At 36.5% G+C, this 24,832-nt stretch overlaps 1 protein-coding gene across 1 annotated transcript; it reads left to right on the plus strand.

Annotated features, from left to right (window-relative positions):
• Positions 1-34: 34 nt before the first annotated feature.
• Positions 35-24,832, plus strand: SLC25A31 (solute carrier family 25 member 31). Its single transcript, XM_027103671.1, has 6 exons — positions 35-432; positions 9,245-9,372; positions 18,108-18,225; positions 19,022-19,176; positions 20,864-20,989; positions 24,430-24,832. The coding sequence occupies exons 1-6, from the start codon at positions 189-191 to the stop codon at positions 24,628-24,630; spliced, it is 972 nt and encodes a 323-aa protein (XP_026959472.1). The 5' UTR covers positions 35-188; the 3' UTR covers positions 24,631-24,832.

The following is a 24,832-nucleotide window of genomic DNA, read 5'->3' on the forward strand; positions in this document are numbered from 1 at the left end:
CGCCGGGTGGCGGAAGGCGGTTGGAGGCGCCTGCGCAGCTCCGCACCCCCGGCGCGCTGGTTTCCCGGCGTGCTGAGCGCCGTTTTCCAGCCGGGACGACGCTGAAGCGGTTTTTGGCTTCCCTTCGTCCGTCTCCCCCGCTCTCGTTTTGAGCTTCTGCTGCCCGATTTTACGTCCATTGTCCCACCATGCAGAGTGTACCTCCGAAGAAGAAGCTGGAGAAGAAAGCGGAGAAGCAGCTCTTTGACGCCGCGTCCTTTGGGAAGGACCTGCTGGCGGGCGGGGTGGCGGCGGCCGTGTCCAAGACGACGGTGGCGCCCGTCGAGCGGGTAAAGCTGCTGCTGCAGGTGCAGGCGTCGTCCAAGCAGATCAGCCCCGAGGCCCAGTACAAAGGCCTCGTGGACTGCCTGGTGCGGATTCCCCGTGAACAGGGTGTGTACGCGAGGCCGCCGCGCTAGCCTCTCCCCGCGCCGGTTCAGCTTTCCAGAAAAGCGGGTGGGTGGCCCGGGCGGGGACAACGCTTGCGGTCGCCACGGCCGTGTGTGTCGGTGATGAGTTTGTTTTCTTTGACTTCGATAATTCAATTTCTTAACCAGTCTAAGAGGCTCTGGTTTCCCAGGGCCAAGAAGGCCTACACGTGACCAGTCCTGGGACAGGGGAGACCACCACCTTCTCTTTCTCTAAATTTCTCCTTCGCAGGAGGCTCTGCACCTCCATGCACCTGTGTCTGGCTCAGGAGGAAAATGGTTGACGTCCCCGTATTGGGGTAGATGCCATCAGGCCCTTGGCTGTATGTTAATAGGTGCTTTAAGTTGCTTAAATATTTGTTGAAATATTAAGAGAAGTATTCCAAATATGGAAGCATTGGGGCCTCTCAGTATCTAGTACGTATTCAGTGAAAAGAGGTTCTGTTTATTCTCAAGAACTACTAAAGACCAGGGTTGAGACCAAGGAGGCACTCACGTATGCCCAAATTTTAGGGGGACGCCAAAAAAAAAAACTCAGTAGTAGAAACAAATAATATTTTAATGCAGTATTTTTAAAAATCGAAATTAATGCGAAAAACCCATGATGAGCAAGATATAAAAATCTTAAGTAAAGGCGGGATCAGTATTTTTTTTGCGTCAGGCTCTGTTTTTACTTAAAGTTTTGATATTTTGGTTCTTTGTGGAGTTTTTTTCCATTAATATTGAAATGATTTCAAGGACTAGATAATGAAAATGCTTTATTAATCATTCAATGCCCTCTTCTTACTGAATGGCTCCTTAAGTTAGCTAAGTGGATAAGAGGATAAATTGATCAGAAATTTTCTGATATAGTTGGATTCAATTGAAACCTCTATATGAACTCTAAAAAGGAAAGAGGTCTATTTATTGTGTATTCTGAACAAGAAGTGTAGTGGCTTCAACTCCAGTGCAGTCCTTTCTTTCACTCCTAAGTCTAGGGCAGATTACTCTTCTTCCCATAAAAAAGGATTCCTGGGAACTCCCTGGTGGTCCATTGGTTAAGACTCCTCACTTCCACTGCAGGGGGCACGGGTTCAGTCCCTGGTCAGGGAGCTAGGATCGCACAAGCAGAGTATTTCAGGTTGAGGGTAGACTGTTAAGGCATCATCTCAACTGTGGATTTAAAGTGCCCATCTGGGAGCTGAGTTTAGATCTTTAATGGTAAGTGAGTGGTTCACATCTTCTCACTCCCATTTTATCAGAGCAAGCTTCCCATTCCTCTTCGGAGAAGTAGGAGCCTCTTTATTATTTGCTAATCTGCTTTAAATATACAGTCAGGTAAAGTTAAATATTCTGGATAGATTGTGCTGACCAGTGCTAAATCGTTTGATATTTTAAATGTTTTTTGTAGTATTTAAACCTAAATTTATTCCGTATGGCTCTTGTAAATTGAGACTATTATGAATAGTATTCTGGTTCCAGCTTCCTTTAAGCAGAATTTTAAGAAAATGTTTTCTAGTGTATACAAGGCCTTGTTATGAGTACACCATGGTATATGCTATGCTAAAAGATTAGTAATTCAAAACAGGGATAATATTGCCATCTAGGGGCATTCTGGGAAACTTGTGAGGAATTTTTTGTTTAACACAAAGATAGAGGGGAGTAATCCTTAATTGCAATGATATGAAAGGCAAAATCCAGGGCTGCTAAACATCCTGCTGCTGCTGTACATGGCCAGTCCTACACAACAAAGACTTGCCCTGCAACCTCATGACTCAGATCTCCCACTGGACATTCACGTAGCAGTAAAACCTGTTTATGATTATCTAAGCCTAGAAACGAACTCCTATTTACCTATAAACACAAACTGTCTGGGGCAGAATCACACAGTGATCTAGTAATGCAGCTATCTTGTAAGTAGAGGAAAGATTATATTTTGTTTTATTCAGAATTTTACTGAGAGTTGTTCATCATTGTGAAAACTCATGTTAGCAATTCTGTGTGTGATATTTAGTCACTACTTATATCATCTGCATTTTTAACTATTGAATTCATGATGATTGTATAGATATATTTATTAAGCCCTTTTTTCCAAATGTCAACGTGTGTCTTAAGCACAACTGATTCATTATAAATAGAGGCAAGCATTGGACTGTTATGTCTATGATGTGATCACGCCTCACCAATTTACTAAGTAATATATATATTTTATTATAAACTCTTATTTTCTCTTTGTATATAGCAGAAAGGGCATTATATTGATTTTTTTTGAACTAGTGAAGAGGTCATTGTCTTTGAATTCTACTTCTAGATAGTAAAGGAAACATTGTAAAATATTTATTATGTATAGAAGACTTGAACCTGGTAGCGCTGAGAATCACTGTGCTAAATCATTATGGAACTTTACTAGGCAATCATATTCTGAGGCTTGTTATTTTCTGGAATTTACCTTCTGTCTCTTTTGTGAAAGTCAAGATACATTACATTCTCAGTGTTCTGAAGTTTCTCTTGTTTTTCCTGTTTGCTCAAGTTTTACTGATAACTTTTCCTTTCTTTAGGCAATATGGAATAAGCATAAGAGACAATGAATTCAGAAGGCACAACTAGATGCTCTCTCACTATCTTCTTACCTTATCTCTTTCTTTACACCTCAAGGAGAGAGCTCTTCATTCTTCCTCTGAACATAGCTTTAAACACCTCCTTGGGTGTCTTTGATACTTCTTATAAGCTTTCCTTGGCTTATGAAAGCTTCTGGATTTATCCTGACTAATGCTTTTTTAAAAATTTATTCTATTCTTTAGTTGGTATTATGACCTTCCAACTTTGTATGTGTACTTTTATTTAGTACTTTTTAAACCTGTATTACACAAATAATGCATGTTTACTATAGAAAATTGAAAAATATAGAGAAACAAAAAGTTTTTAAAAAGCACTGCTAACATCACCACAGTTAACATTTTGGTGTCTGTGCTGTGATTTTTTTCACTGAGCAAGCTATGCATCGGTAAATATATTTTAATTATTATAATTGTTTTATTTAATATATTGTAACATAGGCTTTTAAAGATGTTATCTCTAAATCTCATGTTTAAGAGCCTACCAGAACTCTTTTCTCTTTTAGGTATTCCTGGCCATGAATTCATCAGCTGTCTTTAATCTGAACTTTTCCAAACATATTTTCCTGAAGGCTAAAGCAGGGAGGTTTTTATATCTTGAAGATGATATTTTGGGGTATGGAAAGAAAATGTTAGGTATATGTGTTATCTAAATAAAATGGGAACATAAACTTTACTGATATTTAGTAAATGAATTGGCACTGGCACCTATGGTTGGCCAAATGTCAGTTATATATCACAGGATGCTAAGGTATCCTGAAAAAAAGAGTAGGAGTTACACACGGTAAAGGGGATAACAGGTACCCTTACTCAATTATTGTATAATGAACATATTATAGTTTATGTTGGCTCAGATAAATGGATTTATAGAGATAAGAAGACTATTTGAATATTTGAAATTGTCAAGAATACTATTTGAAATATAGATTCACATACACTATTTTTAAGAATGGACCTCATCCTAAGGGTGCCTTGAGATAATAGCAGATGATAGTATGAAAACATCATGATTAGCAAGATATCTGAAAATACTATTTTTTAACTATTAAAACAAATGCTCAGTTGTGCCCTAATATCTAAAAGTTTTTCCCGACCATCCTATCTAAATAGCCCTTCCTCATTCTCCAACTACATATACTATTTTTTTCTTGAACATATTTATTTGTTCATTGTCTGTCTTTCTCAAAATGTAAGCTCCATAAGACCAAGAACTTTGTTCCTATGCACTTGGTACCAAATAAAAGATGTTTAAATGAAGAATCTTTTTTTTAAAATTTTTATTGGAGTATAGTTGATTTACAGTGCTGTGTATATGAAGAATCTTTAACTCATTCTTTCATTTCTCTTTTGGAATAGTTTTACAAATGCACATAACAGGGTAGTATAGTAGCAAAGGTATATTATTTACTTTTTTAAGTATGTACATATTTGAGAGTCATGATTACATTTTTTTAACTGATAGGCAGACTGTCAAAGCATGTTGGAGCCTGCTAGTCTAGAATATACAGTTGACCCTTGAACAACACGGGTTTGAACTGTGTGGGTCCACTTACACATGGATTTTTTTTTTCTCCAGTAGCAAATACTACAGTACTTGATCCCTGGTTGGTTGAATCCATGGTTGCAGAACCGTGGTTATGGAAGAACCACATATAGGGAGGGCTGACTACAAGTTATTACTTGGATTTTTGACTGCAAGGATAATCAGCACCCTAACCCTTACGTTGTTCAAGGGTCAACTGTATACCCAAACATGCCTAGCATTTCCATTCTTGGCTAGTAAGTGGACAAGTAAATGGCCCAGTAACTTTTTCCCATTTTCCCATCAGTTCTGTATTCTTAATTATTTTCTCAGAATTAAGTTCAGAGTAGGTTTTTCTCACCCTTAAATTTTGAAGAGATTATTTTTACTTAGCAATTAAGTAAAAAAAAAAACTTAGATGTTCTGCTATTAGCAGAGAAATATACCACAACCCCTATGTTTGTCTCTGTGAGTTTTGTGATTATATATTAGGAAACTGTCCTTTTGTTCTGTGTAACTAGAGAGTCAAATACTGATACATTTGCATCACACTTGCTTTTCCCTTGTTTTATTCTGACCACAAAGTACTACTGTTTTTATCCAAAATGGATTTTTACCTAGAGGCAATAGAGATTTAATAGCTCTAGGTCTGGAGTCAGATAGATCTAGAAAATTCTGGAGTTAAGTCCCAACCTTTCCCTTACCTTGTAACCTTGAACAATTTTTTTTTTTTTTCCCCCGTTACGTGGGCCTCTCACTGTTGTGGCCTCTCCCTTTGCGGAGCACAGGCTCCGGACGCGCAGGCTCAGCGGCCATAGCTCACGGGCCCAGCCGCTCCGCGGCATGTGGGATCTTCCCCGACCCGGGCACGAACCCGTGTCCCCTGCATCGGCAGGCGGAGTCTCAACCACTGCGCCACCAGGGAAGCCCCTTGAACAATTTTTATTTAACCTCTCTCAACCTCAATTTTCTCAGTTCTATACAGGGTGTAAAAATATTACCTACCTCATATGGTAGTTGCGACGGTTAAACAAGATAATGCCTGTAAAATACTCAGCCACGTATCTGTTGCATAGTTAGTGCTCAATAAATTTTAACTCTTTAATCATTTTGAATACATTCCTAAATTTAGAAACATGTATTCCTCATGTTCATTTGTAAATGAATGTATTTGGGATAAATTTGCATTACATGTAGAGTAGATTTTTGTAATCTATCTAAAGAACCTACATAGTACACAGTGTACTTAGTGTACATGTGGATAAAACCTTGAAACCTGGTCCCCAGAAATAATATTTCTATAGAAGATGCATTCAGAGTTCCACTTTGAGGTTCCTCCTCTTTGCACTCCTACTAAGGACATTGGAGCTCCTAAAAGCATGGTACAGCAGAGATGCAAAGAAGGGAATAAGTTTTTTAAGTATGATCTGTGGAAAAAGAGTCTAAAGCAGGGGTTTTTAACCTGATATCTGTAGCTCCAGGGAATCCATGAATCCTGAGAAATACATGCAAAAGTATTTTATGTGTGTGAGATACTTTTTCATATATAGCTCATTAAGAGCTGCCACTGTTATACTTCTAGGGATTTTTTTATTTCTAGATTTTTCATTGAGACATTGACAGTTGTTTTGATGAATCCTCTAGGTTTTTTCATGCAAATACAATTTTGCTAAAAGGAATACGTTCTTCTGTCAATGCTAGCAAACCCCTTTAGTCATAAATCTGTCACTCTGTCATGGTGTCGTTAATTTGCAGATGTCTTTGTCATCAGAATCTTCCATTTATATTCAGTACATTAGCCAAAGTTACAAACCTTTATACTATTCTTATATTTATATGATACTTTTTGTGAAATAAATATTAATTCAGTACTGTAATCATAATTAATTATAACTAATAACTCATAATCTGAAACCTATAATATCTCAATACCATCTAGCTGAATCAACCATTTCCAGAATGACTATTAATAAATAAGAGCCATGTATAAAATGGGAATTCTAATACATTTTTGATACATGACTTTTTTTTTTTTTTTTTTTTTGGCGGTACGCGGGCCTCTCACTTTGTGGCCTCTCCCATTGTGGAGCACAGGCTCCGGACTCACAGGCCAAGCGGCCATGGCTCATGGGCCTAGCTGCTCCGTGGCATGTGGGATCCTCCCGGACCGGGGCAGAAACCCGTGTCCCCTGCATCGGCAGGCGGACTCTCAACCACTGCTCCACCAGGGAAGCCCCATGACACTTTTTTAAACTCAGTTTATTACTTTGTTTTTTTTTAAACAAATGATGATTTCAACTTAAATCCCATTTGATCAGATCGTAGTTCTTCAGGCAGTATGTTCTTCTTTATCCTTTTAAGATCCTCTGCAAGTAGTCTGTTGTTGTGTTACTATAAAACATGGTCTAGAAAATCAAACCTTATTCAGTATCATTTACACTGTCACATTTTACTTTCAACATTTCTCTTCCACAGGTCTGACCTCAGAAAATAAAAATGCTTAACTATGTTATTAAATGTTTTTTTTTTTAAATTTAATTTATTTATTTATGGCTGTGTTGGTCTTCGTTTCTGTGCGAGGCTTTCTCCAGTTGCGGCAAGTGGGGGCCACTCCTCATCGCGGTGCGCGGGCCTCTCACTATCGCGGCCTCTCTTGTTGCGGAGCACAGGCTCCAGACGCAAAGGCTCAGTAATTATGGCTCACGGGGCCAGTTGCTCCATGGCATGTGGGATCTTCCCAGACCAGGGCTCGAACCCGTGTCCCCTGCATTGGCAGGCAGACTCTCAACCACTGCGCCACCAGGGAAGCCCAAATGTTTTTTATTAACTATGAAGAACTTAAAAATCTCTAAAAATACCTCCAAAAGTTAGATTCACCAACTTCCCTCAGTAATTCAATGTGGCCATAACTAGCAAGAAATATTCCTTTATAATTTGCTCATATTTCTCATGTTTTAAGATTTTTATTTTGCTTCCATTAAAGAAAAATTGTTAACCTTTCTTAGTACAGAAAATATTTGTATGATTAAATTATTTATGGAAAAGTATTATAGTTAAGGGACTGAATTATTGAGCCAGATTGCTTGAGTTTGAATCCAAGTCTACAGTTTTCTGACTAAGTGACACTGGGCAAGTTACTTAACTAACTTCTCTCTGCCGTAGAAGTTTTTTTAACTCAGTTCTTCATATTTAAAATGGAGAGACTAATAGTACCTACATCATGGGTGATCATGAGAATTAAATGAATAAAAAGCAGTTCCTAGAAATTAGTATTATTGTTTTGTTAATATTGCCTCAAAAATTTTTACAGTAATCATTTTCCATTTTTTAAAAAATAGAGCTTTATTTACCATACTTTAATAATTTTAGGAGTTCTCTAAGGTTTGTTTCTCCAGAAACCCAAAGCTGAAGTAGAGCTTTGGAGACAGACAGAAGCCTTGATTCAAAATCCTGGTTATAGTTTCTAAACTTATAAAAGTTTCAATTTATGCATGTATAAAATGGGTATTATAGGAGAACGTATGTCATAAGCATAGTGTGGTGATGAAATGAAATATATAAAGCGTTTGCCAGTGCCTGGCACATATTAATTGCTCAAGAAGTTGTAGCTATTACCATTATGTGTTAAATGCCCTAGTAATTTATGCCTACAACTGAATGCCTTGTAACTGAATCAGCTGTGAGGACTGAGAAGATTTCTTGCTATTAATATACTTCTTAATTGCCTCTGTGCAACTGCTTTATATTTAGCTTGGGATCACCAATATTCAGTGTTTTTTCCCACAAAGTATAGTTATTTAACAAATAAATATCTTTTCCTTTGTGTGTTTATCTAATCTAACTTTCAGTTTCTGAGCACCAGGCCCAGTCAACTGAGATTATCTTCATTTGTATTTTTATCTTTAGAAGACTGATTCTGGGTATCCTATTCTCCCAGCTGGGACTAGAGGTATCCTATTCAGAGTAGCAGAGTCAAACCATCTGTAAAAACAACTATGGGTCCTGAAGGGCTAGGCTGTTGTATTCCAGGGCAGCTATGGATTATAAAGGCAGTGTTGAATTTTGAATTATCAGGGTAACACAGTGACTGAATTATAAAGTTTGGTCATTCCATGGAGATTTGAAGTGGGAAGATTATTGACCTTGAAAGTTTCCTACTATCTCTCCATCTAGCCTCTGGAGACTGCCTTGAATTGTAAATTGATTCTTTTTTGGCTAGGTTTTAAAATATAAAGATAAGACTCTTTTATCCCTTTCTCATTCTCAGGAGTGTAGATACAAAACAGTTTTGTTCCAACAGCCTTGTCACCATAGGAATTGTATTTTATGATTTGGAAATGAGGCTAAGGATTACTAGCTTCTCTGACAAATACTAGTAAGCTCTGTTTTTCTACTACTAAAGAGCCCTATATTCAACTGGTAATGCTTTCCATAGGTTTTTAGGCATTCAAGGCTTCCTATTGGAAATTAACAAAATTGAAATGGGGTACGTGGAGTTAACACTGCCTTTTTTCTTCAGTTGGAGACACATGTAAACTTTATTTTTTTTCTCATGAGAAAAGATGTTTTAGATAGTTTGAACAGCTAAGTTTGTTAAAACTATGCAAATTATTTAATAATAATACAATATAAGTTTATATTTAGTATATTTTCTTTTGTAGGTTTCTTCAGTTATTGGCGTGGCAATTTGGCAAATGTTATCCGGTATTTTCCAACACAAGCTCTAAACTTTGCTTTCAAAGACAAATACAAACAACTGTTCATGTCTGGAGTTAATAAAGAAAAACAGGTAATTATTGTTTATTTTATTTTGTTATTTTTTAATTGAATGAAAGAGTCTTTAAATTATATAATACTTTGCAATTTTCAAAAGTTTTACACACATGATTTCATATTGTCTCATAGTAACCCCTTTTTTCTGCCATCCCTGTCTGCCCCTCCCCCTTCCCTCTCCCCACTGGTAACCACTAGTTTGTTCTCTATATCTGTGAGTTGCTTCTCTTTTGTTTTATTCATTAGTTTGTTATATTTTATAGATTCCACATATAAGTGATATCATACAGTATTTGTCTTTCTCTGACTTATTTCACTTAGCATAATGCCCTCAAAGTCCATCCATGTTACTGCAAATGGCAAAATTTCATTCTTTTTTATAGCACAATAGTATTCCATTGTTTATGTATACCACATCTTGTTTATCCATTCATCTGTTGATGGACACTTAGATTGCTTCCATACCTTGGCAATTGTAAATAATGCTGCTTTGAACATTGGGGCACATGTATCTTTTCGAGTTAGTGTTTTTGTATTTTTTTGGATATACACCCAGGAGTAGAATTGCTGGGTCATATGGTAGTTTTATTTTTAGGAAAAACAGGTAATTATATTTTAATATCTCTAAAATTTTTTAAGAAGTAGTTGGATTTGTCTTACTTGAGGGTTTTTTTCAGTTGAAGTATAGTTGATTTATCAATACAGTGTTGGTTAATTTCTGCTGTACGACAAAGCAATTCAGTTATACATATATGTATATATATATATTCTTTTTTTATATACTTTTCCATTATGGTTATTCCAGGATATTGAATGTGGTTCCCTGTGCTATACAGTAGGACCTTGTTGTTTGTTTTCTATAAAACAACTTACATCTGCTAACCCCAGCCTCTCCCTCCTTCCTCCCCCACCCCCATCCCCCTTGGCAACCACAAGTCTGTTCTCTCTGTTTGTGAGTCTGTTTCCGTTTCATAGATAGGTCCATTTCTGTCATATTTTGGATTCCACATATAAGTGATATCATATGGTATTTGTCTTTCTCTTTCTGAGTTACTTCACTTAGAATGATGATCTCTAGTCCATCTTTCTGCAAATGGCATTATTTCATTCTTTTTTATGACTGAATAGTATTCCACTGTATATATGTACCACATCTTCTTTATCCATTCATTACCTGTGGGGTTTTATTTGGAGAGGAGGTGCTCAAATGGTGGAAAAAAATAATAGTTAAAACATAGTAACTGTTAGGGACTTCCCTGATGGTGGCAGTGGTTAAGAATCTGCCTTCCAATGTGGGAGACATGGGTTCAATCCCTGGTTGGAGAACTAAGATCCCACATGCCGCAGGGCAACTGAGCCCGTGCAACACAACTAGAGAGAAGCCTGTACACCACAACTACTGAGCCTACCTGCTCTGGAGCCCACGCACCACAACTAAAGAGACCACGCACTGCAGCTGCTGAGCCCGCGCACTCTGGAGCCCGTGCACCAAAACTAGAGAAGCCCACGGGCTGCATCTACTGAGCTCATGTGCTCTAGAGCCCATGCACCACAACTAGAGAAGCCCGCATGCTGCAACAGAGAGCCCATGCACCGCAACGAAGACCCAGCACACCAAAATAAATAAATAAAAATAATAAATAAATAAATACCTTAAAAAAAAAGATTAATAATACCTGAGAAAAAACATAGTAACTGTTAGCGTACTATAATATGTATTAAGTTATAGAAATGACATATGGAAAACATAGAATTGTATTAACTTTTACCAGTTTCTCTAAACCTCTTAACACAGTTTTAATAACTAAGAGATGTTTTGTCTCAACACAATATTTCTCTGAATAAATATTAATTTTAATACAATTTACATTTTATAATCCCTATTCTGCGCTAGAAAAATTCAGCATTTAATCTGGTTTTGATAAGCAAAAAAAGCAGTCAACAAATGTGTATTTCCTAATTCTGAAGTAATTTATTTCCTAAAGAAGCAAATTGTTTCTTCTTTATGACTGAGGCTCTATTTGGCTGAGATTAAAGTGTGTAGGAAGATCAAGTCAAATACAGGAAAATGATAAATTTAACTTAGAGAATTCTCTTGTAAAGCAACTATAGTCCAATAAAAATTAATTTCAAAAAAGTTAGAGAATTCTCTTTTTTTTTATTACAAAGGTGCTTTTACTTTTCAGGGTAATCACTCCCTTGGTTATAAAATCTCATTTTCAAAATTTCCTATTTGTATGAACTATGTGTCATTTGTCCTGGTCTCCATTTGTTTTGTTACCTCCGTATACACTAGACCACCTACATTACTGTCAAGATCTTCCCCTCACCCGCCCTTATAAAGTCTCTCTACCCCTTCATCCTTTGTCTTTTTCTCTTCCCCCAGCCAACCAACCAAGCTGTCCTAGCAGATTCTTTAAAAGCAACTATTTATGGAACATTTCTTTGTTGCTATTTCCATTAATTTCCTTTTAGACCCTTTATTTCCTTTATTGAGTGCTTTGTGCTATTATGTAGTTGGAGGTATAAAGGTAACAAAGAAAATTCTTTACGCTTAGATTCAGAAGATCTGGATTTAGGTCCTGGCACTCAGCTTATTTAGCTGTGTGAATTTTTGAATATCGCCTCTCTGATCTTTAGTTTCCTCATCTGAAAATTGGACATAAGAATACCTACCTCACGAGGTTTAGATGAGTAAGGTTTAGATGAGACTAAACATGTAAAGACACATAAAGTGCTTACTGTAGCGCTGTGCTTTTTTTTTTTTAAGTAATTGGTATTTTTTTAAAAATATTATTTATTTATTTTTGGATGTGTTGGGTCTTTGTTGCTGCATGTGGGCTTTCTCTAGTTGCGGTGAGTGGGGGCTACTCTTCATTGCGGTGCGTAGGCTTCTCATTGCGGTGGCTTCTCGTTGCGGAGCATGGGCTCTAGGTGCGTGGGCTTCAGTAGTTGTGGCACACGGGCTCTAGAGCGCAGGCTTAGTAGTTGTGGTGCACAGGCTTAGTTGCTCCATGGCATGTGGGATCTTCCCGGACCAGGGCTCGAATCTGTGTCCCCTGCATTGGCAGGCGGATTCTTAACCACTGCACCACCAGGGAAGTCCCAGTGCTGTGCTTTTATGGTAGGCACTCAGAAAAATGTTTGTCATCTTTAGGTAACAACTCTAATAGTTGGAACTTCTCTTGACTAAGGACCTATGTCAGAGGGTCCTCAAGACCATTTTCATGTTCAGCGATTCACTAGGCCTCAGAGAACTCAGAAAAGCTGTTATACTAATGGTTTATTACAACAAAAGGATATAGATTAAAATCAACAAAGGGAAAAGGCACATAGGACAAAATCCAGGAGAAACTAGGTGCAAGCTTCTAGCTGTCCTCTCCTGTAGAGTCACCTGGACAGCACTTAATTCTCCCAGCAATAATGTATGACAACACATATAATGTGCTGCCAAATAGGGTTGCTCATTTGAGCCATGGTGGCCAGGCTTTTTGGGGAGTCAGTTTCATAGGCATGTGTAATGTGACTGACCTTGCCTACTCAGTCTCCAGCCGCTGCCCCCACCCACTCAAGAGGTCAAACTGATATAGTTTAGCCCAAAGCATACAAAGGGGTGTTCACCATAAATCAAGGTTAGTATAAACTATCTGGTGTTACCCAAAGCTTCAGGTATATAAAGACACTCTAATTAGGTAGGATATTCCAAGGGCTCAGACGGTTATCTCAAAGGAACCTTTGAGTTTGAGCAAGGGTGGTCCTGAAGATCTTTTCAGTGTGTGTAGGGTTTGGGCAACACAGGCCAGCTGAGTTAACTCTTTATTGAACATTTTCCACCCCATCTCCCCCAAAAGATAATTCCTATAAGACTAAGCCAAATGGAGCAATTAACTCCAGAATTAACCAGAAAATTTATGTTACTAACATCTATCCCTAACAGTGTAAATAACATGGCTCTAAAATTTTTGAAGTTAGCTTTGATCCGTGCTAAAATTCTGTAATAAATTTCAAATTAGTAGAGCCTGAGGTAAAAACATTTTTAGTATACCTATAAAGAGCATGCTATCTTATTTAGAATGTAAAGGTATTCAGTCACAAGTAATAGTGTAATGTTTAAATATATATTATTTACTAAATCTGGATACTAATGACCATTTTATTTCTCCCCTTAGACATCAAAATTGTATCCTATCTCTGCTCCCATCCCCCTACCAAGAAAAGTGGGGGAAAAAAAAAAAGAACTGAAAAAGAAAAGTCAATATTTTTGGTTTCTTACCTGGTCTTAAAAGAAGCAGAGAAGGTAGAAAAAACAAGTACAGTGTATGTGATTTAAAAGTGGTTGATCTACCACAGTGAGATCTCTGCACACTTACCAGAATGGCTAAAATGGTGACAATACCAGATGTTGGCACGGACACAGAGGAGCTGAATCATTCTTACATTGCTGGTGGGAATGTAAAATGATATTGCCACTCTAGAAAAGAGTATGACAGCTTCTTACAAACTGAACATATGCTTATCATACAGTCCAACTCTAGGGCATTTATCCCAGAGAATAAAAACTTCTGTTCACAAAAAAAGCAATGTATACAATGTTCATAGAAGATTGTTTCATTATAGACAAAAATTTGGGAATAACCCAGATTTCCTTCAACAGGTGAATGCTTAAACAAACTATGGTACATCACACCATGGAAGATTACTCAGCAATAAAGAGGAACAACTCTTTGATAAAACAAATACTGTATAATCCCCTTAGGGACCTAGAAAAGGCAAATTCATAGAGACAGAAAGTAGAATAGAGGTTACCAGGAGCTGGGGGGGAGGGAGATTATTTAATAGGTACATAGTTTATATTTAGCATGATGAAAAGTTCTGGAAATAGATAGTAATGATGCTTATACAGTATTGTACTTAGTGCTGCTGAATTATATACTTAAACATGGCTAAAACAGTAAATTTTACGTATATTTTACCACAGTTTTAAAAAAGAACAGACTTTTGATACCTACAGCAACTTTGAATGCTAAGTGAAAAGAAGCCAATCTCAAAAATTATATTTGCTTTCTGATTTCATGTATATAGCATTATTAAGGTGAGGAGATTATAGAGATGGAAATTATAATAGTGGTTGCTAGGAGAGAGGGAGGTGGCCATAAAAGGGTAGCAGTGAGGGGTCTTTATCATGGAACTGTTCACCATGGTGATTGGTGGTTACATGAATCTGCACACGTGATAAAATGGCATAGAACTAAATATACACACAAATAAGTGTGTGTAACTGGTGAAATATGAATAAGGTAGATTTTTATCAGTGTTAATTTCCTCTGCTATAGTTATGCTAGATATTACCATTGGGGGAAGTTGGTTGAAAAGTTCATAAACTCCATATGTATTAGGATGCATGTGAATCTGCAATTATCTCAAAGTAAAAAGTTTAAAAAAAATAACCATGGTAGGGAGGTGTGTGCCTACTATATACTGTTTCACTGAATTTTTACCTCATCCTTATTTTTATCCCAAATGTACAGATAAGGAAAGCAAGACAGAGCTTAAAGCACTTACCCTAGTCATGTGTTCATGTCTTTCTAACTCCCAAATTTAGTTCTTTCTACTGCACTCTATTCCTCTCTCAGCTGAGGTGACTAGACTAGATGAGTCTTAGCTGAACTGGGCATAAAATATGCCTCTGCCACTCCTTAGCAGCTACCAGCACAACCCTCAGCAGAGAAGACTAGAACTTCCAACACTCTTCCATGCCCAGACAAACTGTTAGAAAGAACTTTGGTCTCAGGGTGTTTGTTCTTGGAGGCATCAAGTCTGTTTATCATCTATTTGTCAGCAGTTGCAAATAAACAGGATTATTTACCTCCAAACCCCCTAGACTCTTTTGTTCTCCTCTCCTTGCCTGATTCTTTTTCATGCCCTCTCCTTTTATAGTATAGTAATATCTGAAATTACTAACTTATAATTAAAAACTCATTTATGCTGATATACAACCTCTCCTGGGTCTGTTTTATTTTCAGGCTTAATTGTGGAGGGACAGACTTGTTACACAAACACTTGCAGGATTATCATTCAGCATAGATTCTTATTTCTTATCTCCCTCTCCTTCCTCCCTTCCACCCTCCCCCTTCCTCCCTTCCTTCCTTCCTTCCATTAGTAGTTTGGCCATACTGTTTATACATGTTGTGCCTGCCTGCTTTTTCATAGGCCCCACTTTCACTATCAGAGGGGTCCTCATTTGAATAATAAATTATATGATCATTCACCCAGAAAGTCATGGATCTGTTTTCTTTTATCTAGGAAGGAAAGAAAAAGGTTAAATAGAATTTAAGATGTACTTTATAAATCTTTGTGCTGCATATCATATTTGGTTTGGCTTATTTGCTTGTAAGAAACAGAGACTTAAATTACTTCAAGAAAAATGGGTATTTCTTGCAATGATACACTGGCATTGGAATTTGAACCAAAGACAGCTCTAGGGATCAAACTGTATTCTTTATCTTTGTCTCCCAGGTCACTTAGTCTATCTCTGTCTCTAATGATCTGCTTTTTGTGTGTGTTTGCTCTGTGTTTTCTCATTATTGCCCTTTTTTTACTTACCTATATTTTCTTTGTTTCTTTTAAGTTCAGTGTTATTATCATAGTGATTCCTTCTAACCTTTCAGATGGTGAGACGTTCTTTACCAGAGATCCATGCATGCTTGAGGAATAACTTACACTAAAAGTATATGTTTATATATATGTGATTTTTATTGGAAGAGTATCTATAGGTTTCAACAGTCTCAAAGTAGACTGAAACCTGAAAAAAAATTATTTAATATCTTTTCCATTTCTGTCTTACTGATAACCGGCATAGAACTTCTGGAGTCAAATTCCTAAGACTTAAGCTATGGCCCAGTTCTACTTTTTCTACCAGGTTATTCTAGACTATGGATTAGCTACCCTGGGGTGAGATTCAACCTTTTGGTCTAATCTCTTTGTGATTAGGAACCGTGGCTACCTAAAGTAGAACTTATGAGTTTCACTTAAAAGGCATGATGGGAGTCTGAGTACCCTTCATTAAACAAATATTTATTGAATGCATTACTCTTACTGTGGGCAAGGCCCCATGACTTGCTTTCTGAAATAAGCAAATGAATTAAGAATCTAGGCCTCATAAGAATGTAGACAACCTAAATGTCCATGAACTGATGAATGGATAAATAAAATGTGGTTGTGAAATATTATTTGCCAGTGAAACGGAATGAAGTGCTAACACATGCTACAACACGGATGAACCTTGTAAACATGTTATATGAAAGAAGGCAGTCACAAAAGACCGCATATTGTGTTATTTCATGTATAGGAAATGTCCGGAATAGGCAAATCTGTAGAGACAGAAAGTAGCCTAATGGTTATGTAGGGCTCAGGGGAATTGGGAAGATGAGAAGTGACTGCTGGTGGGTACAGGGTTCCTTTCGGGGTGAAGAAAATGTTCTGCAGCTGGTAATGGTTGCACGGCTCTGTGAATATGCCAACAGTCCATTGAACTGAATTCTTGACGTGGATGAGCTGTATGGTGTGTAAATATATCTCAACAAGTAAAAATAAAAATAATAATTCTGGCCTGAAGAAATTTATAGTCCGTAGAAGACAAGACAGGTACACAAATAATTATAAATTGAAAGTAGAAAGTTATTGTAAATACTATTTTAAAAAAATGAGAATCTGGAACATGTTGACACATTTTACATATTGATCACATGATTCACCTTTAATTCTCTGAGAGATGAAGTACTTATGGGAAGAGGGTATGATTACATACAGTTTTGGGTGGGTTGGGGATCAGAGAATTTGTGGAAGAAATAGAATTTGAGTTAGAGCATAACTTGATAACTTTTTGTTTTAAGAAGATAGGAAGAAAATATTAAAATAAGAAGGGCATTCCAGGCCAAGAGAAAATTGAGAGTTCCAAAGCATCTGAGACTTAAAATTGTTAGAAATAAGAGCTAGAGAAGCAAGAAACTGAGCTTGACTAGCTAGAATGGTTACTGTGGCCTTGTACCCTAGATTTTCTATGACAGTTCCAATTCAAATATTCCTTTCTTCTCCAGTGAGCTCTAGATGTTGAAAAGCGGTTTATGGACTTAAGCAGGGCACATTTCAAAGGTTTATCAAAAAGAACTTCAACAGCCCACGTGAACTAGTAGATCAATAAGGTCTTACATGCCACTCAACCACATTATAATTGATTTCTGCCAATTTACATGTTGGCATTTGAACATAATTATATTTTTGAGCTACTTACATTTATTTCTACTAAAATACAAAGTGAAATTGTGGCCTTATGATGTATTACTGTCCCTCTCCACTGCCGCCAAGAAGGGGAACCACTAAAGCCTCCACAGATGCCTAACATTTTAGTCATAACTAAAATATATTATTAACGAATAACTTTATACAGTCTAAAGAGCAGAATATCTTATGTGGCCTCTTTTGCTAACTTGGGCTACTTTTGCTGGAGGACATTAAAATATCTTGGAATTTTAGTATGTCAGCATCTAAGCTGTATCTCCCAGACCGCCTGGTAAGAAATAAAGGCTGCATGGACATGAAGGGAAGTATTTTGCATGATAACATATGCGTTATTATAGGTGTTCACTTTATAAAAGCAGTTTGTAAATCTGGCTTTTTAACCTTATAAAAACAAGGGTATTTAAAAATCAGATTCTATAGTTTAATAACCATGTTTTAATTAATATGTTTCAGTTCTGGAGGTGGTTTTTGGCAAACCTGGCTTCTGGTGGAGCCGCTGGGGCAACATCCTTATGTGTAGTATATCCGCTAGATTTTGCCCGAACCCGATTAGGTGTTGATATTGGAAAAGGTATGGGATTTTTAGAAATACTCTTTCTTCTTTGTGTTTTTGAACACTGTATTATCTATTTTAGTTATGCTTATAACAACAGTGTTGTATTCCATCTAAAAATTTTATTCTCAACCAAATGATAAAGTTATAGAGCCTAAAGAGTACTACTTTTTTCTTTTCTCTTAAAAGAGGGAAGGGGAAGGCCAATACTGTAGTAACAAAAAGAGTAAGCACAGAGACTGCTTATAACTTATTTCCAGTTTGTTTGTTTGTTTGTTTAGAGAGATCCCTAGATCCCTTCATGCACTTACTTTCCTGTCTTGACTGTGGCTTCTCTCTACATTAGGTGTATAACTCTCATCCTAGAGATTCTCTTTTCCTCTGTCCTTACTTATTTATCACATCTTTCTGTGTTTTTGTTACACCCTTGTTTTGGTAGATATGTTCTTTGATAGCTTTCTGAGAAGGGTGGATAGGAGATAAATTGAGATCTTGCATATCTGAAAATGTCTATGTTTCATCCTTTTAATATTTTGCCATATGTAAAATTCTGGATTTAAAATTATTTTCTTTCACAATTTTGAAAGCATTAATCTGGATTCTAGTTTCTAATACTGCTCTTAAGAAATCATTCTCTTACTGTTGATCCTTTTTATGTGGCCTTTTTTCTTCTTAATTACCTTATATCTCTGATGATCTGACATTCACAATGATGTATCTTTGTGTGAGTCATTTTCAGTAATTGTGGAGGTCACTCAGTTAGCCCAATATCTGATATAATGTTGCTAATAAATTTTAAATGGCTTTATTTTAGGTCCTGAAGAGAGACAATTCAAGGGTTTAGGTGACTGTATTATGAAAATAGCAAAATCAGATGGAATTGTTGGTTTATACCGAGGGTTTGGTGTTTCAGTTCAGGGCATCATTGTGTACCGAGCCTCTTATTTTGGAGCTTACGACACAGTTAAGGTAATTTGGTACTTTAACTAGTATATATTAAATAAATTGTTTGTTTCTTTTTATTCTAATTAGTAATATGTTCAGCAGGTATGTTTACTTTTAATTATAGAAATCAAAATAAATGATGACATAAGAGATATTATAGCATTCTGTTTAATCATGACTTTGCCATAACCTAATTAAATTACAACTGTATTATGGATCTGACTTTGGATATAAAGCATAAATATAAACGTTAGGTTTTTGTGCTGTTTGCACCGAAAGACTCAAATAGAAAACATGCTGATTAGATTATATCATAATTAGATCTTTGGTATATAGGAAGGCATCTTCTAACAGAGTTTTTCTGATTTTACATTCACTTTATTATCCGTTTTTTGTTTGTTTTTTTTTTGCAGTACGCGGGCCTCTCACTGTTGTGGCCTCTCCCGTTGCGGAGCACAGGCTCCGGACGTGCAGGCTCAGCAGCCATGGCTCATGGGCCCAGCCGCTCCGCGGCATGAATCCGCATCCCTCTCATTGGCAGGCGGACTCTCAACAACTGCGCCACCTGGGAAGCCCTTATTATCACTTTTTTACATGCATATTATCAGTTTACTATCATCAATGGAAAGCAGGCAAGGCATAATTAATTAGTTAAATATGATAAATGCTACTATAGCTCAGTGATCTATTGGATACTGTTAGATTTTGTATTGTATTTTCCAGGTTGTTCTGCAATTTGCCTTTTCAGTTCAGATGTAAATAGCACTTCATAAGGTAGGAAAGAGAAAGATTGTAATAATGGCTACCATTTTTTGAGCTATTACATAGTTTTGAGAACCTTATTAAGGACTTTATATCCTCACAGTGTTCTAGGATAGCTTTTAATATATCCCATTTTAAAGATAAATAACCTAGGAATGGCTAAGTCATTTATTTATGTGGCAAGCACAGGTCCCGTGCTCTTAATCACTACATCATAATGCTTCTAAAAAGAAGCAATGAAATTAATCCCAGTATTATTTACTAAATAAGCTTAAAACTTGAGGGAAATTTTATAATAGTTTTATACATTATCTCTGCCCTCCCTCATTAGTATAAATGTATCAATAGTTGAATGTTATTTTTATTGTGGTCTGGACATAATACTTTTAGTTTGTAGTGTATTTTTTTAGACAGATAAATAGATTAATTGAAATTACAGGATCTTATATATGTTTGTTTAATCACAGAAAAATTTATGTTTAATCGCCCTCTGCTTTCCTGTGTTATCACCTGTAGTAGTTGTAAAATTTAGGAATGTTTCTTCACTAGCTTAGAGCTTTAAAGCTGCTTATCAAACATCATCTGTTAATAATAACAGGCATTCTTTCATCTTTTCCAACTCTATGAGGAAGAACCAGGAAGGAACTTTTTTGGTCACTGGCTGCCATCTCTAGTTTTCAGTGTTATTAATAACAAATCTCCTGTAATAGCAGATATGCTATTCTTTTTCAAATACGCTTTTAAAATATAGCCATGTGTGGGATTCTCATTTCTTATTGATCTCCCGCTATTATTTTAATCTTACCACATTAAATCCAACTGTTTTTTTTTACTGCATTTTAAGTATAACTGAGCCCTCTTTCATATATTTATAAGAATTATCCTTTGACTTAATGATTTAAGATATTTTGGAAATTTCGATGGTTACTTGATAATTTTTCTTTTCTAGGACTTATTACCAAAACCAAAGGAAACTCCTTTTCTTGTCTCCTTTTTCATTGCTCAAGTTGTGACTACATGCTCTGGAATACTCTCCTATCCCTTTGACACAGTTAGAAGACGTATGATGATGCAGGTATTTTATATTATTTGTAAGCCTAATTGAGTTTTCCAGTATTTGATATTCAGATGTAATTTATTAAAATTTTAGAGACATTTTGGCTGAAAGGCATAGGCCATTTGTTTTACTTACTAAAATAAATACATAATGTGTTCTGTCTTGTATTCTTTCCTATCCCAAAGCAGCCATCATCCAGCAGAGTTTCTTCCATGTCTCCTATCAGAACAGAAATGTCTTTTACTCCTGTAGCATGTATTGTTGTTTGGAGAGTGGAGGGGCATGGCAAGGATTAGATGAGCATGTGTCTATCTTAACTGAATATTATTAGATTAAGTAGAATAAGCCCAGTCATAGGCCACTGACATATGTAATCATTTGTTGTAGTATATTTTAATAAAAGTAAATAAATTTTAACTCCAAGGATGAAGACTTGTTTATAATGATGTATGTTCTAAATGTAAATACCCAAACCAAAATTTTGATAAAGTCAATCTCCATTGCTGTTACTTGTTACATTCATTCATTCAACAAATAATTGAGTGCCTATTCACCAAGCTCTGGTGACACAAATAAAATAAGGCAGAACCTGCACCCAAATTCATAGCATAGTATTGAAGGCATACTGTTAATGGTTTAAGTAGAAATGTGCATAGGTTCCAGGAATGCAAAAGGGGAGGGGTACCCAAGTGCTTAAAGTGATCAGATATGGCCTCTTAGAAAGCTAAATCTCAGTAAATAGGCTTTTTCTCCAGACAGTGAAGAATACATTCTCAGCATAGGGGTAAAAAACATACCTAGAGGTATGGCTTGAGAAGAATTTCAGTATACCCATATGATAGGTTTCATGAGGGCAAGTGAAAATAATGAGGCCAGAAAGCTGTGTTTATTATGTGTCAGAACTGTCCTAAGCATTTTAACTCATTTAATTCTCAGAACAATGCTGTGAGGTGTAGTTATCCTCATTATCCTCTACAAAATGGTCCTGGAAGAACCCAGTGGGCCACCTGAAAGGGTAAAGCATATCTAACCTATTGCTTCATCTATGGACTATCCTTAAAGTTGTTCCTTTTATATCTGTGTTTCCTCTTGATCTATGTCTAGCTCTAGTTTACTAAACTGAAACACTTTTGAAAATTAATTTGCGAATAGACTGTGGATTAAGTAAATGGTACTGTATCAATGTTAAATTGTCTGATTTTGATAACTGTACTTCGGGTATGTAAGAAAATATTCTTAGAAAATGCACACTGAAATGTTTAAAAATAAGGGGCAATGATACCTGTAACTTACTGTCAAAATAATTCAGAAAAAAAATTGTGGGTGTGGATTTTTATATATATGTGTGCATTGCTATATGTATAAAACCGTACCACTGCCATAACATAGTACCAAAGACTGGGTGGCTTAAACAACAGAAATTTATTTTCTAACACTTTGGGAGGTTAAAAGTCAGTCAAGGTGTCCAGCAGGGTTGGTGTCTTCTGAGGGCCTCTCTCCTTGGCTTGTAGATGGCCTTCTTCTCTCTACGTCTTCTCATGGTCCTTTTTCTGTTTCTTTTCTTATAAGGCTTATCATAATGGATTAGGGCCCGCTCTAATGAGCTCATTTAACCATAATTATTTTTATAAAGACCCGGTCTCCAAATTTAGTCACAGTCTGAGGTTCTGGGGTTAGCTCTTCAATATATGAATTTTGTGGGGACACAATTCATAACAGTATTCTTTAATTTTTGCATTTTGATTTTATATCCCACAACTTTATTAAGCCATATTACAAACACTAATCTATATGTACACCCTTTGAAGTTTTTTTTTTGTTTTTACACACAGAGTGATATAATCTGCAAATAATAGCAGGCTTTTTTCCCTTCCTTATCAGTTCTTATGCCTTTTATTCCTTTTCTTGCCTTTCTGCACTGGTTGAGACCTCTGATTCAGTGTTACATTAAAGAAGTAATAACTGGCAACCTTGTTTTGGTCCTAGTCTTACCAGGAATGCCTTCAATGTTACAGATTACAAAGTTTAATGTTCGCTGTGGGGTTTTCGTAGTTATCCTTTATTATATTATGACTGGTCCTTTCTGTTTTGGATTCCAGTAATTTTTGTGTGTGTGTGTGTGGTACGCAGGCCTCTCACTGCTGTGGCCTCTCCTGCTGTGGAGCACAGGCTCCGGACGCGCAGGCTCAGCGGCCATGGCTCACGGGCCCAGCCGCTCCACGGCATGTGGGATCTTCCCAGATCGGGGCACAAACCCGTGTCCCCTGCATCAGCAGGCATACTCTCAACCACTGCGCCCCACCAGGGAAGCCCATGGATTCCAGTAATTCTTAATCATGAATGGTGGTCATGTTTTTTTCTATATCGAGATGATCATATTTTTCTTATATGCCTGGGGTCAATCCAGCTTGGTCATGATGTATTGTATTTTATACCCCTTGCTGAGTTTGATTTGCTGGGTTTTGTTCAGGATTTTTGTATCCATGGTTTCTGTGACATAAGCTTGTCATGTTTTTCCTTCTTGCGTTATCCTAGTCTAATTTTGGTATCAGGCCTATCTATGCAAGCCTCATAAAATATGTTAGGGAGTCTCCCCACTTTTTCTCTTCTTTGGAATAATTTCTGTGAGATTGGAATTAAATTTCCATTGAATTTTTAGTAGAACTCACATATAAAGCCATCTGGACACGTGGTTTTCTAATTTATGAGAAGATTTATAACAACTGATTGAATTTCTTTAACAAATTTAGTATATTCTAAAGTTTTTTGATATTCTGTTGGTAAATTATACTTTTTAGGAATTTATTTCCTCTGTGTTTTCAAAATAATTGTCATAAAGTTGTTCATAATATCATCTTGCTCTTTCTTAATCTCTGGGTCATCTGCAATGATGTTACCTTTGCCACTTTTAATAATTTGGGCGCCTTTTCTTGTTTTTCCTGAAACAGTGTTTCTAGGAATTTGTCAAAGTATTTCAGATAACTAACTTTTGACTTTTTATGCTTTCTCTTGCATTTATTATTTCCTTTATTTCTGGTGGTTAAAGTTACCACTCAAGCTGCATCTTACAAATTTAGTTGAGGAGTTTTGTGGTTGTTAGTTAGGTTTTAAATATTTTCTAAGATGTGTTTTTCTTAATACCCAAACGTGATATTTTTCTGGTTATCTTTTTTGTTCTTGATTTCTCTCTTAATTGCAATGTGGTGAGAGGATAAATCATGGTATGTGATGCCAATCTTTTAAAATTTGTTAAGTGTAATATGTGGCCATTTTTCAAGTGTGCCTGAAAAGCATGAGTATTTTGCAGTCAGTGGGAATAATACTCAATATATGACCATTAACTCAACATACTTACTCAACACAGTGTTAATTTTAATCTATCCCTGTTGCTAAATTAAATCTGTCTTATGATAAAAGATGTTAAGATAATGGCAAACTCTTTGTCTTTCTTTGTATAGAGTGGTGAGGCTGAACGGCAATATAAAGGAACTTTAGACTGCTTTGTGAAGATATACCAACATGAGGGAATTGGCGCATTTTTTCGTGGTGCCTTCTCCAATATCCTTCGTGGTACAGGGGGTGCTTTGGTGTTGGTATTATATGATAAAATTAAAGACCTCCTTAATATTGATATTGGAGGTAGTTCATCGGGAGATTAAATTGAAAAATGGATATAGTTAACTTATTAAACATACAAATTACGTAGCTGCCATTTGTATACATTTTGAATAGTGTGTTATTACTGTCAGTATTTTCTTAAAGTGCTAATTCTGCAGTGAAGCATAGGCTTTTTTTTTTTTTTTTTTTTTTGCGGTACACGGGCCTCTCACTGTTGTGGCCTCTCCCATTGTGGAGCACAGG

The sequence above is a fragment of the Aethalodelphis obliquidens genome, unplaced genomic scaffold (assembly GCF_003676395.1).
Source record: "Aethalodelphis obliquidens isolate GAN/ISIS:26980383/991018 unplaced genomic scaffold, ASM367639v1 scaffold6, whole genome shotgun sequence".
NCBI lineage: Eukaryota > Metazoa > Chordata > Mammalia > Artiodactyla > Delphinidae > Aethalodelphis > Aethalodelphis obliquidens.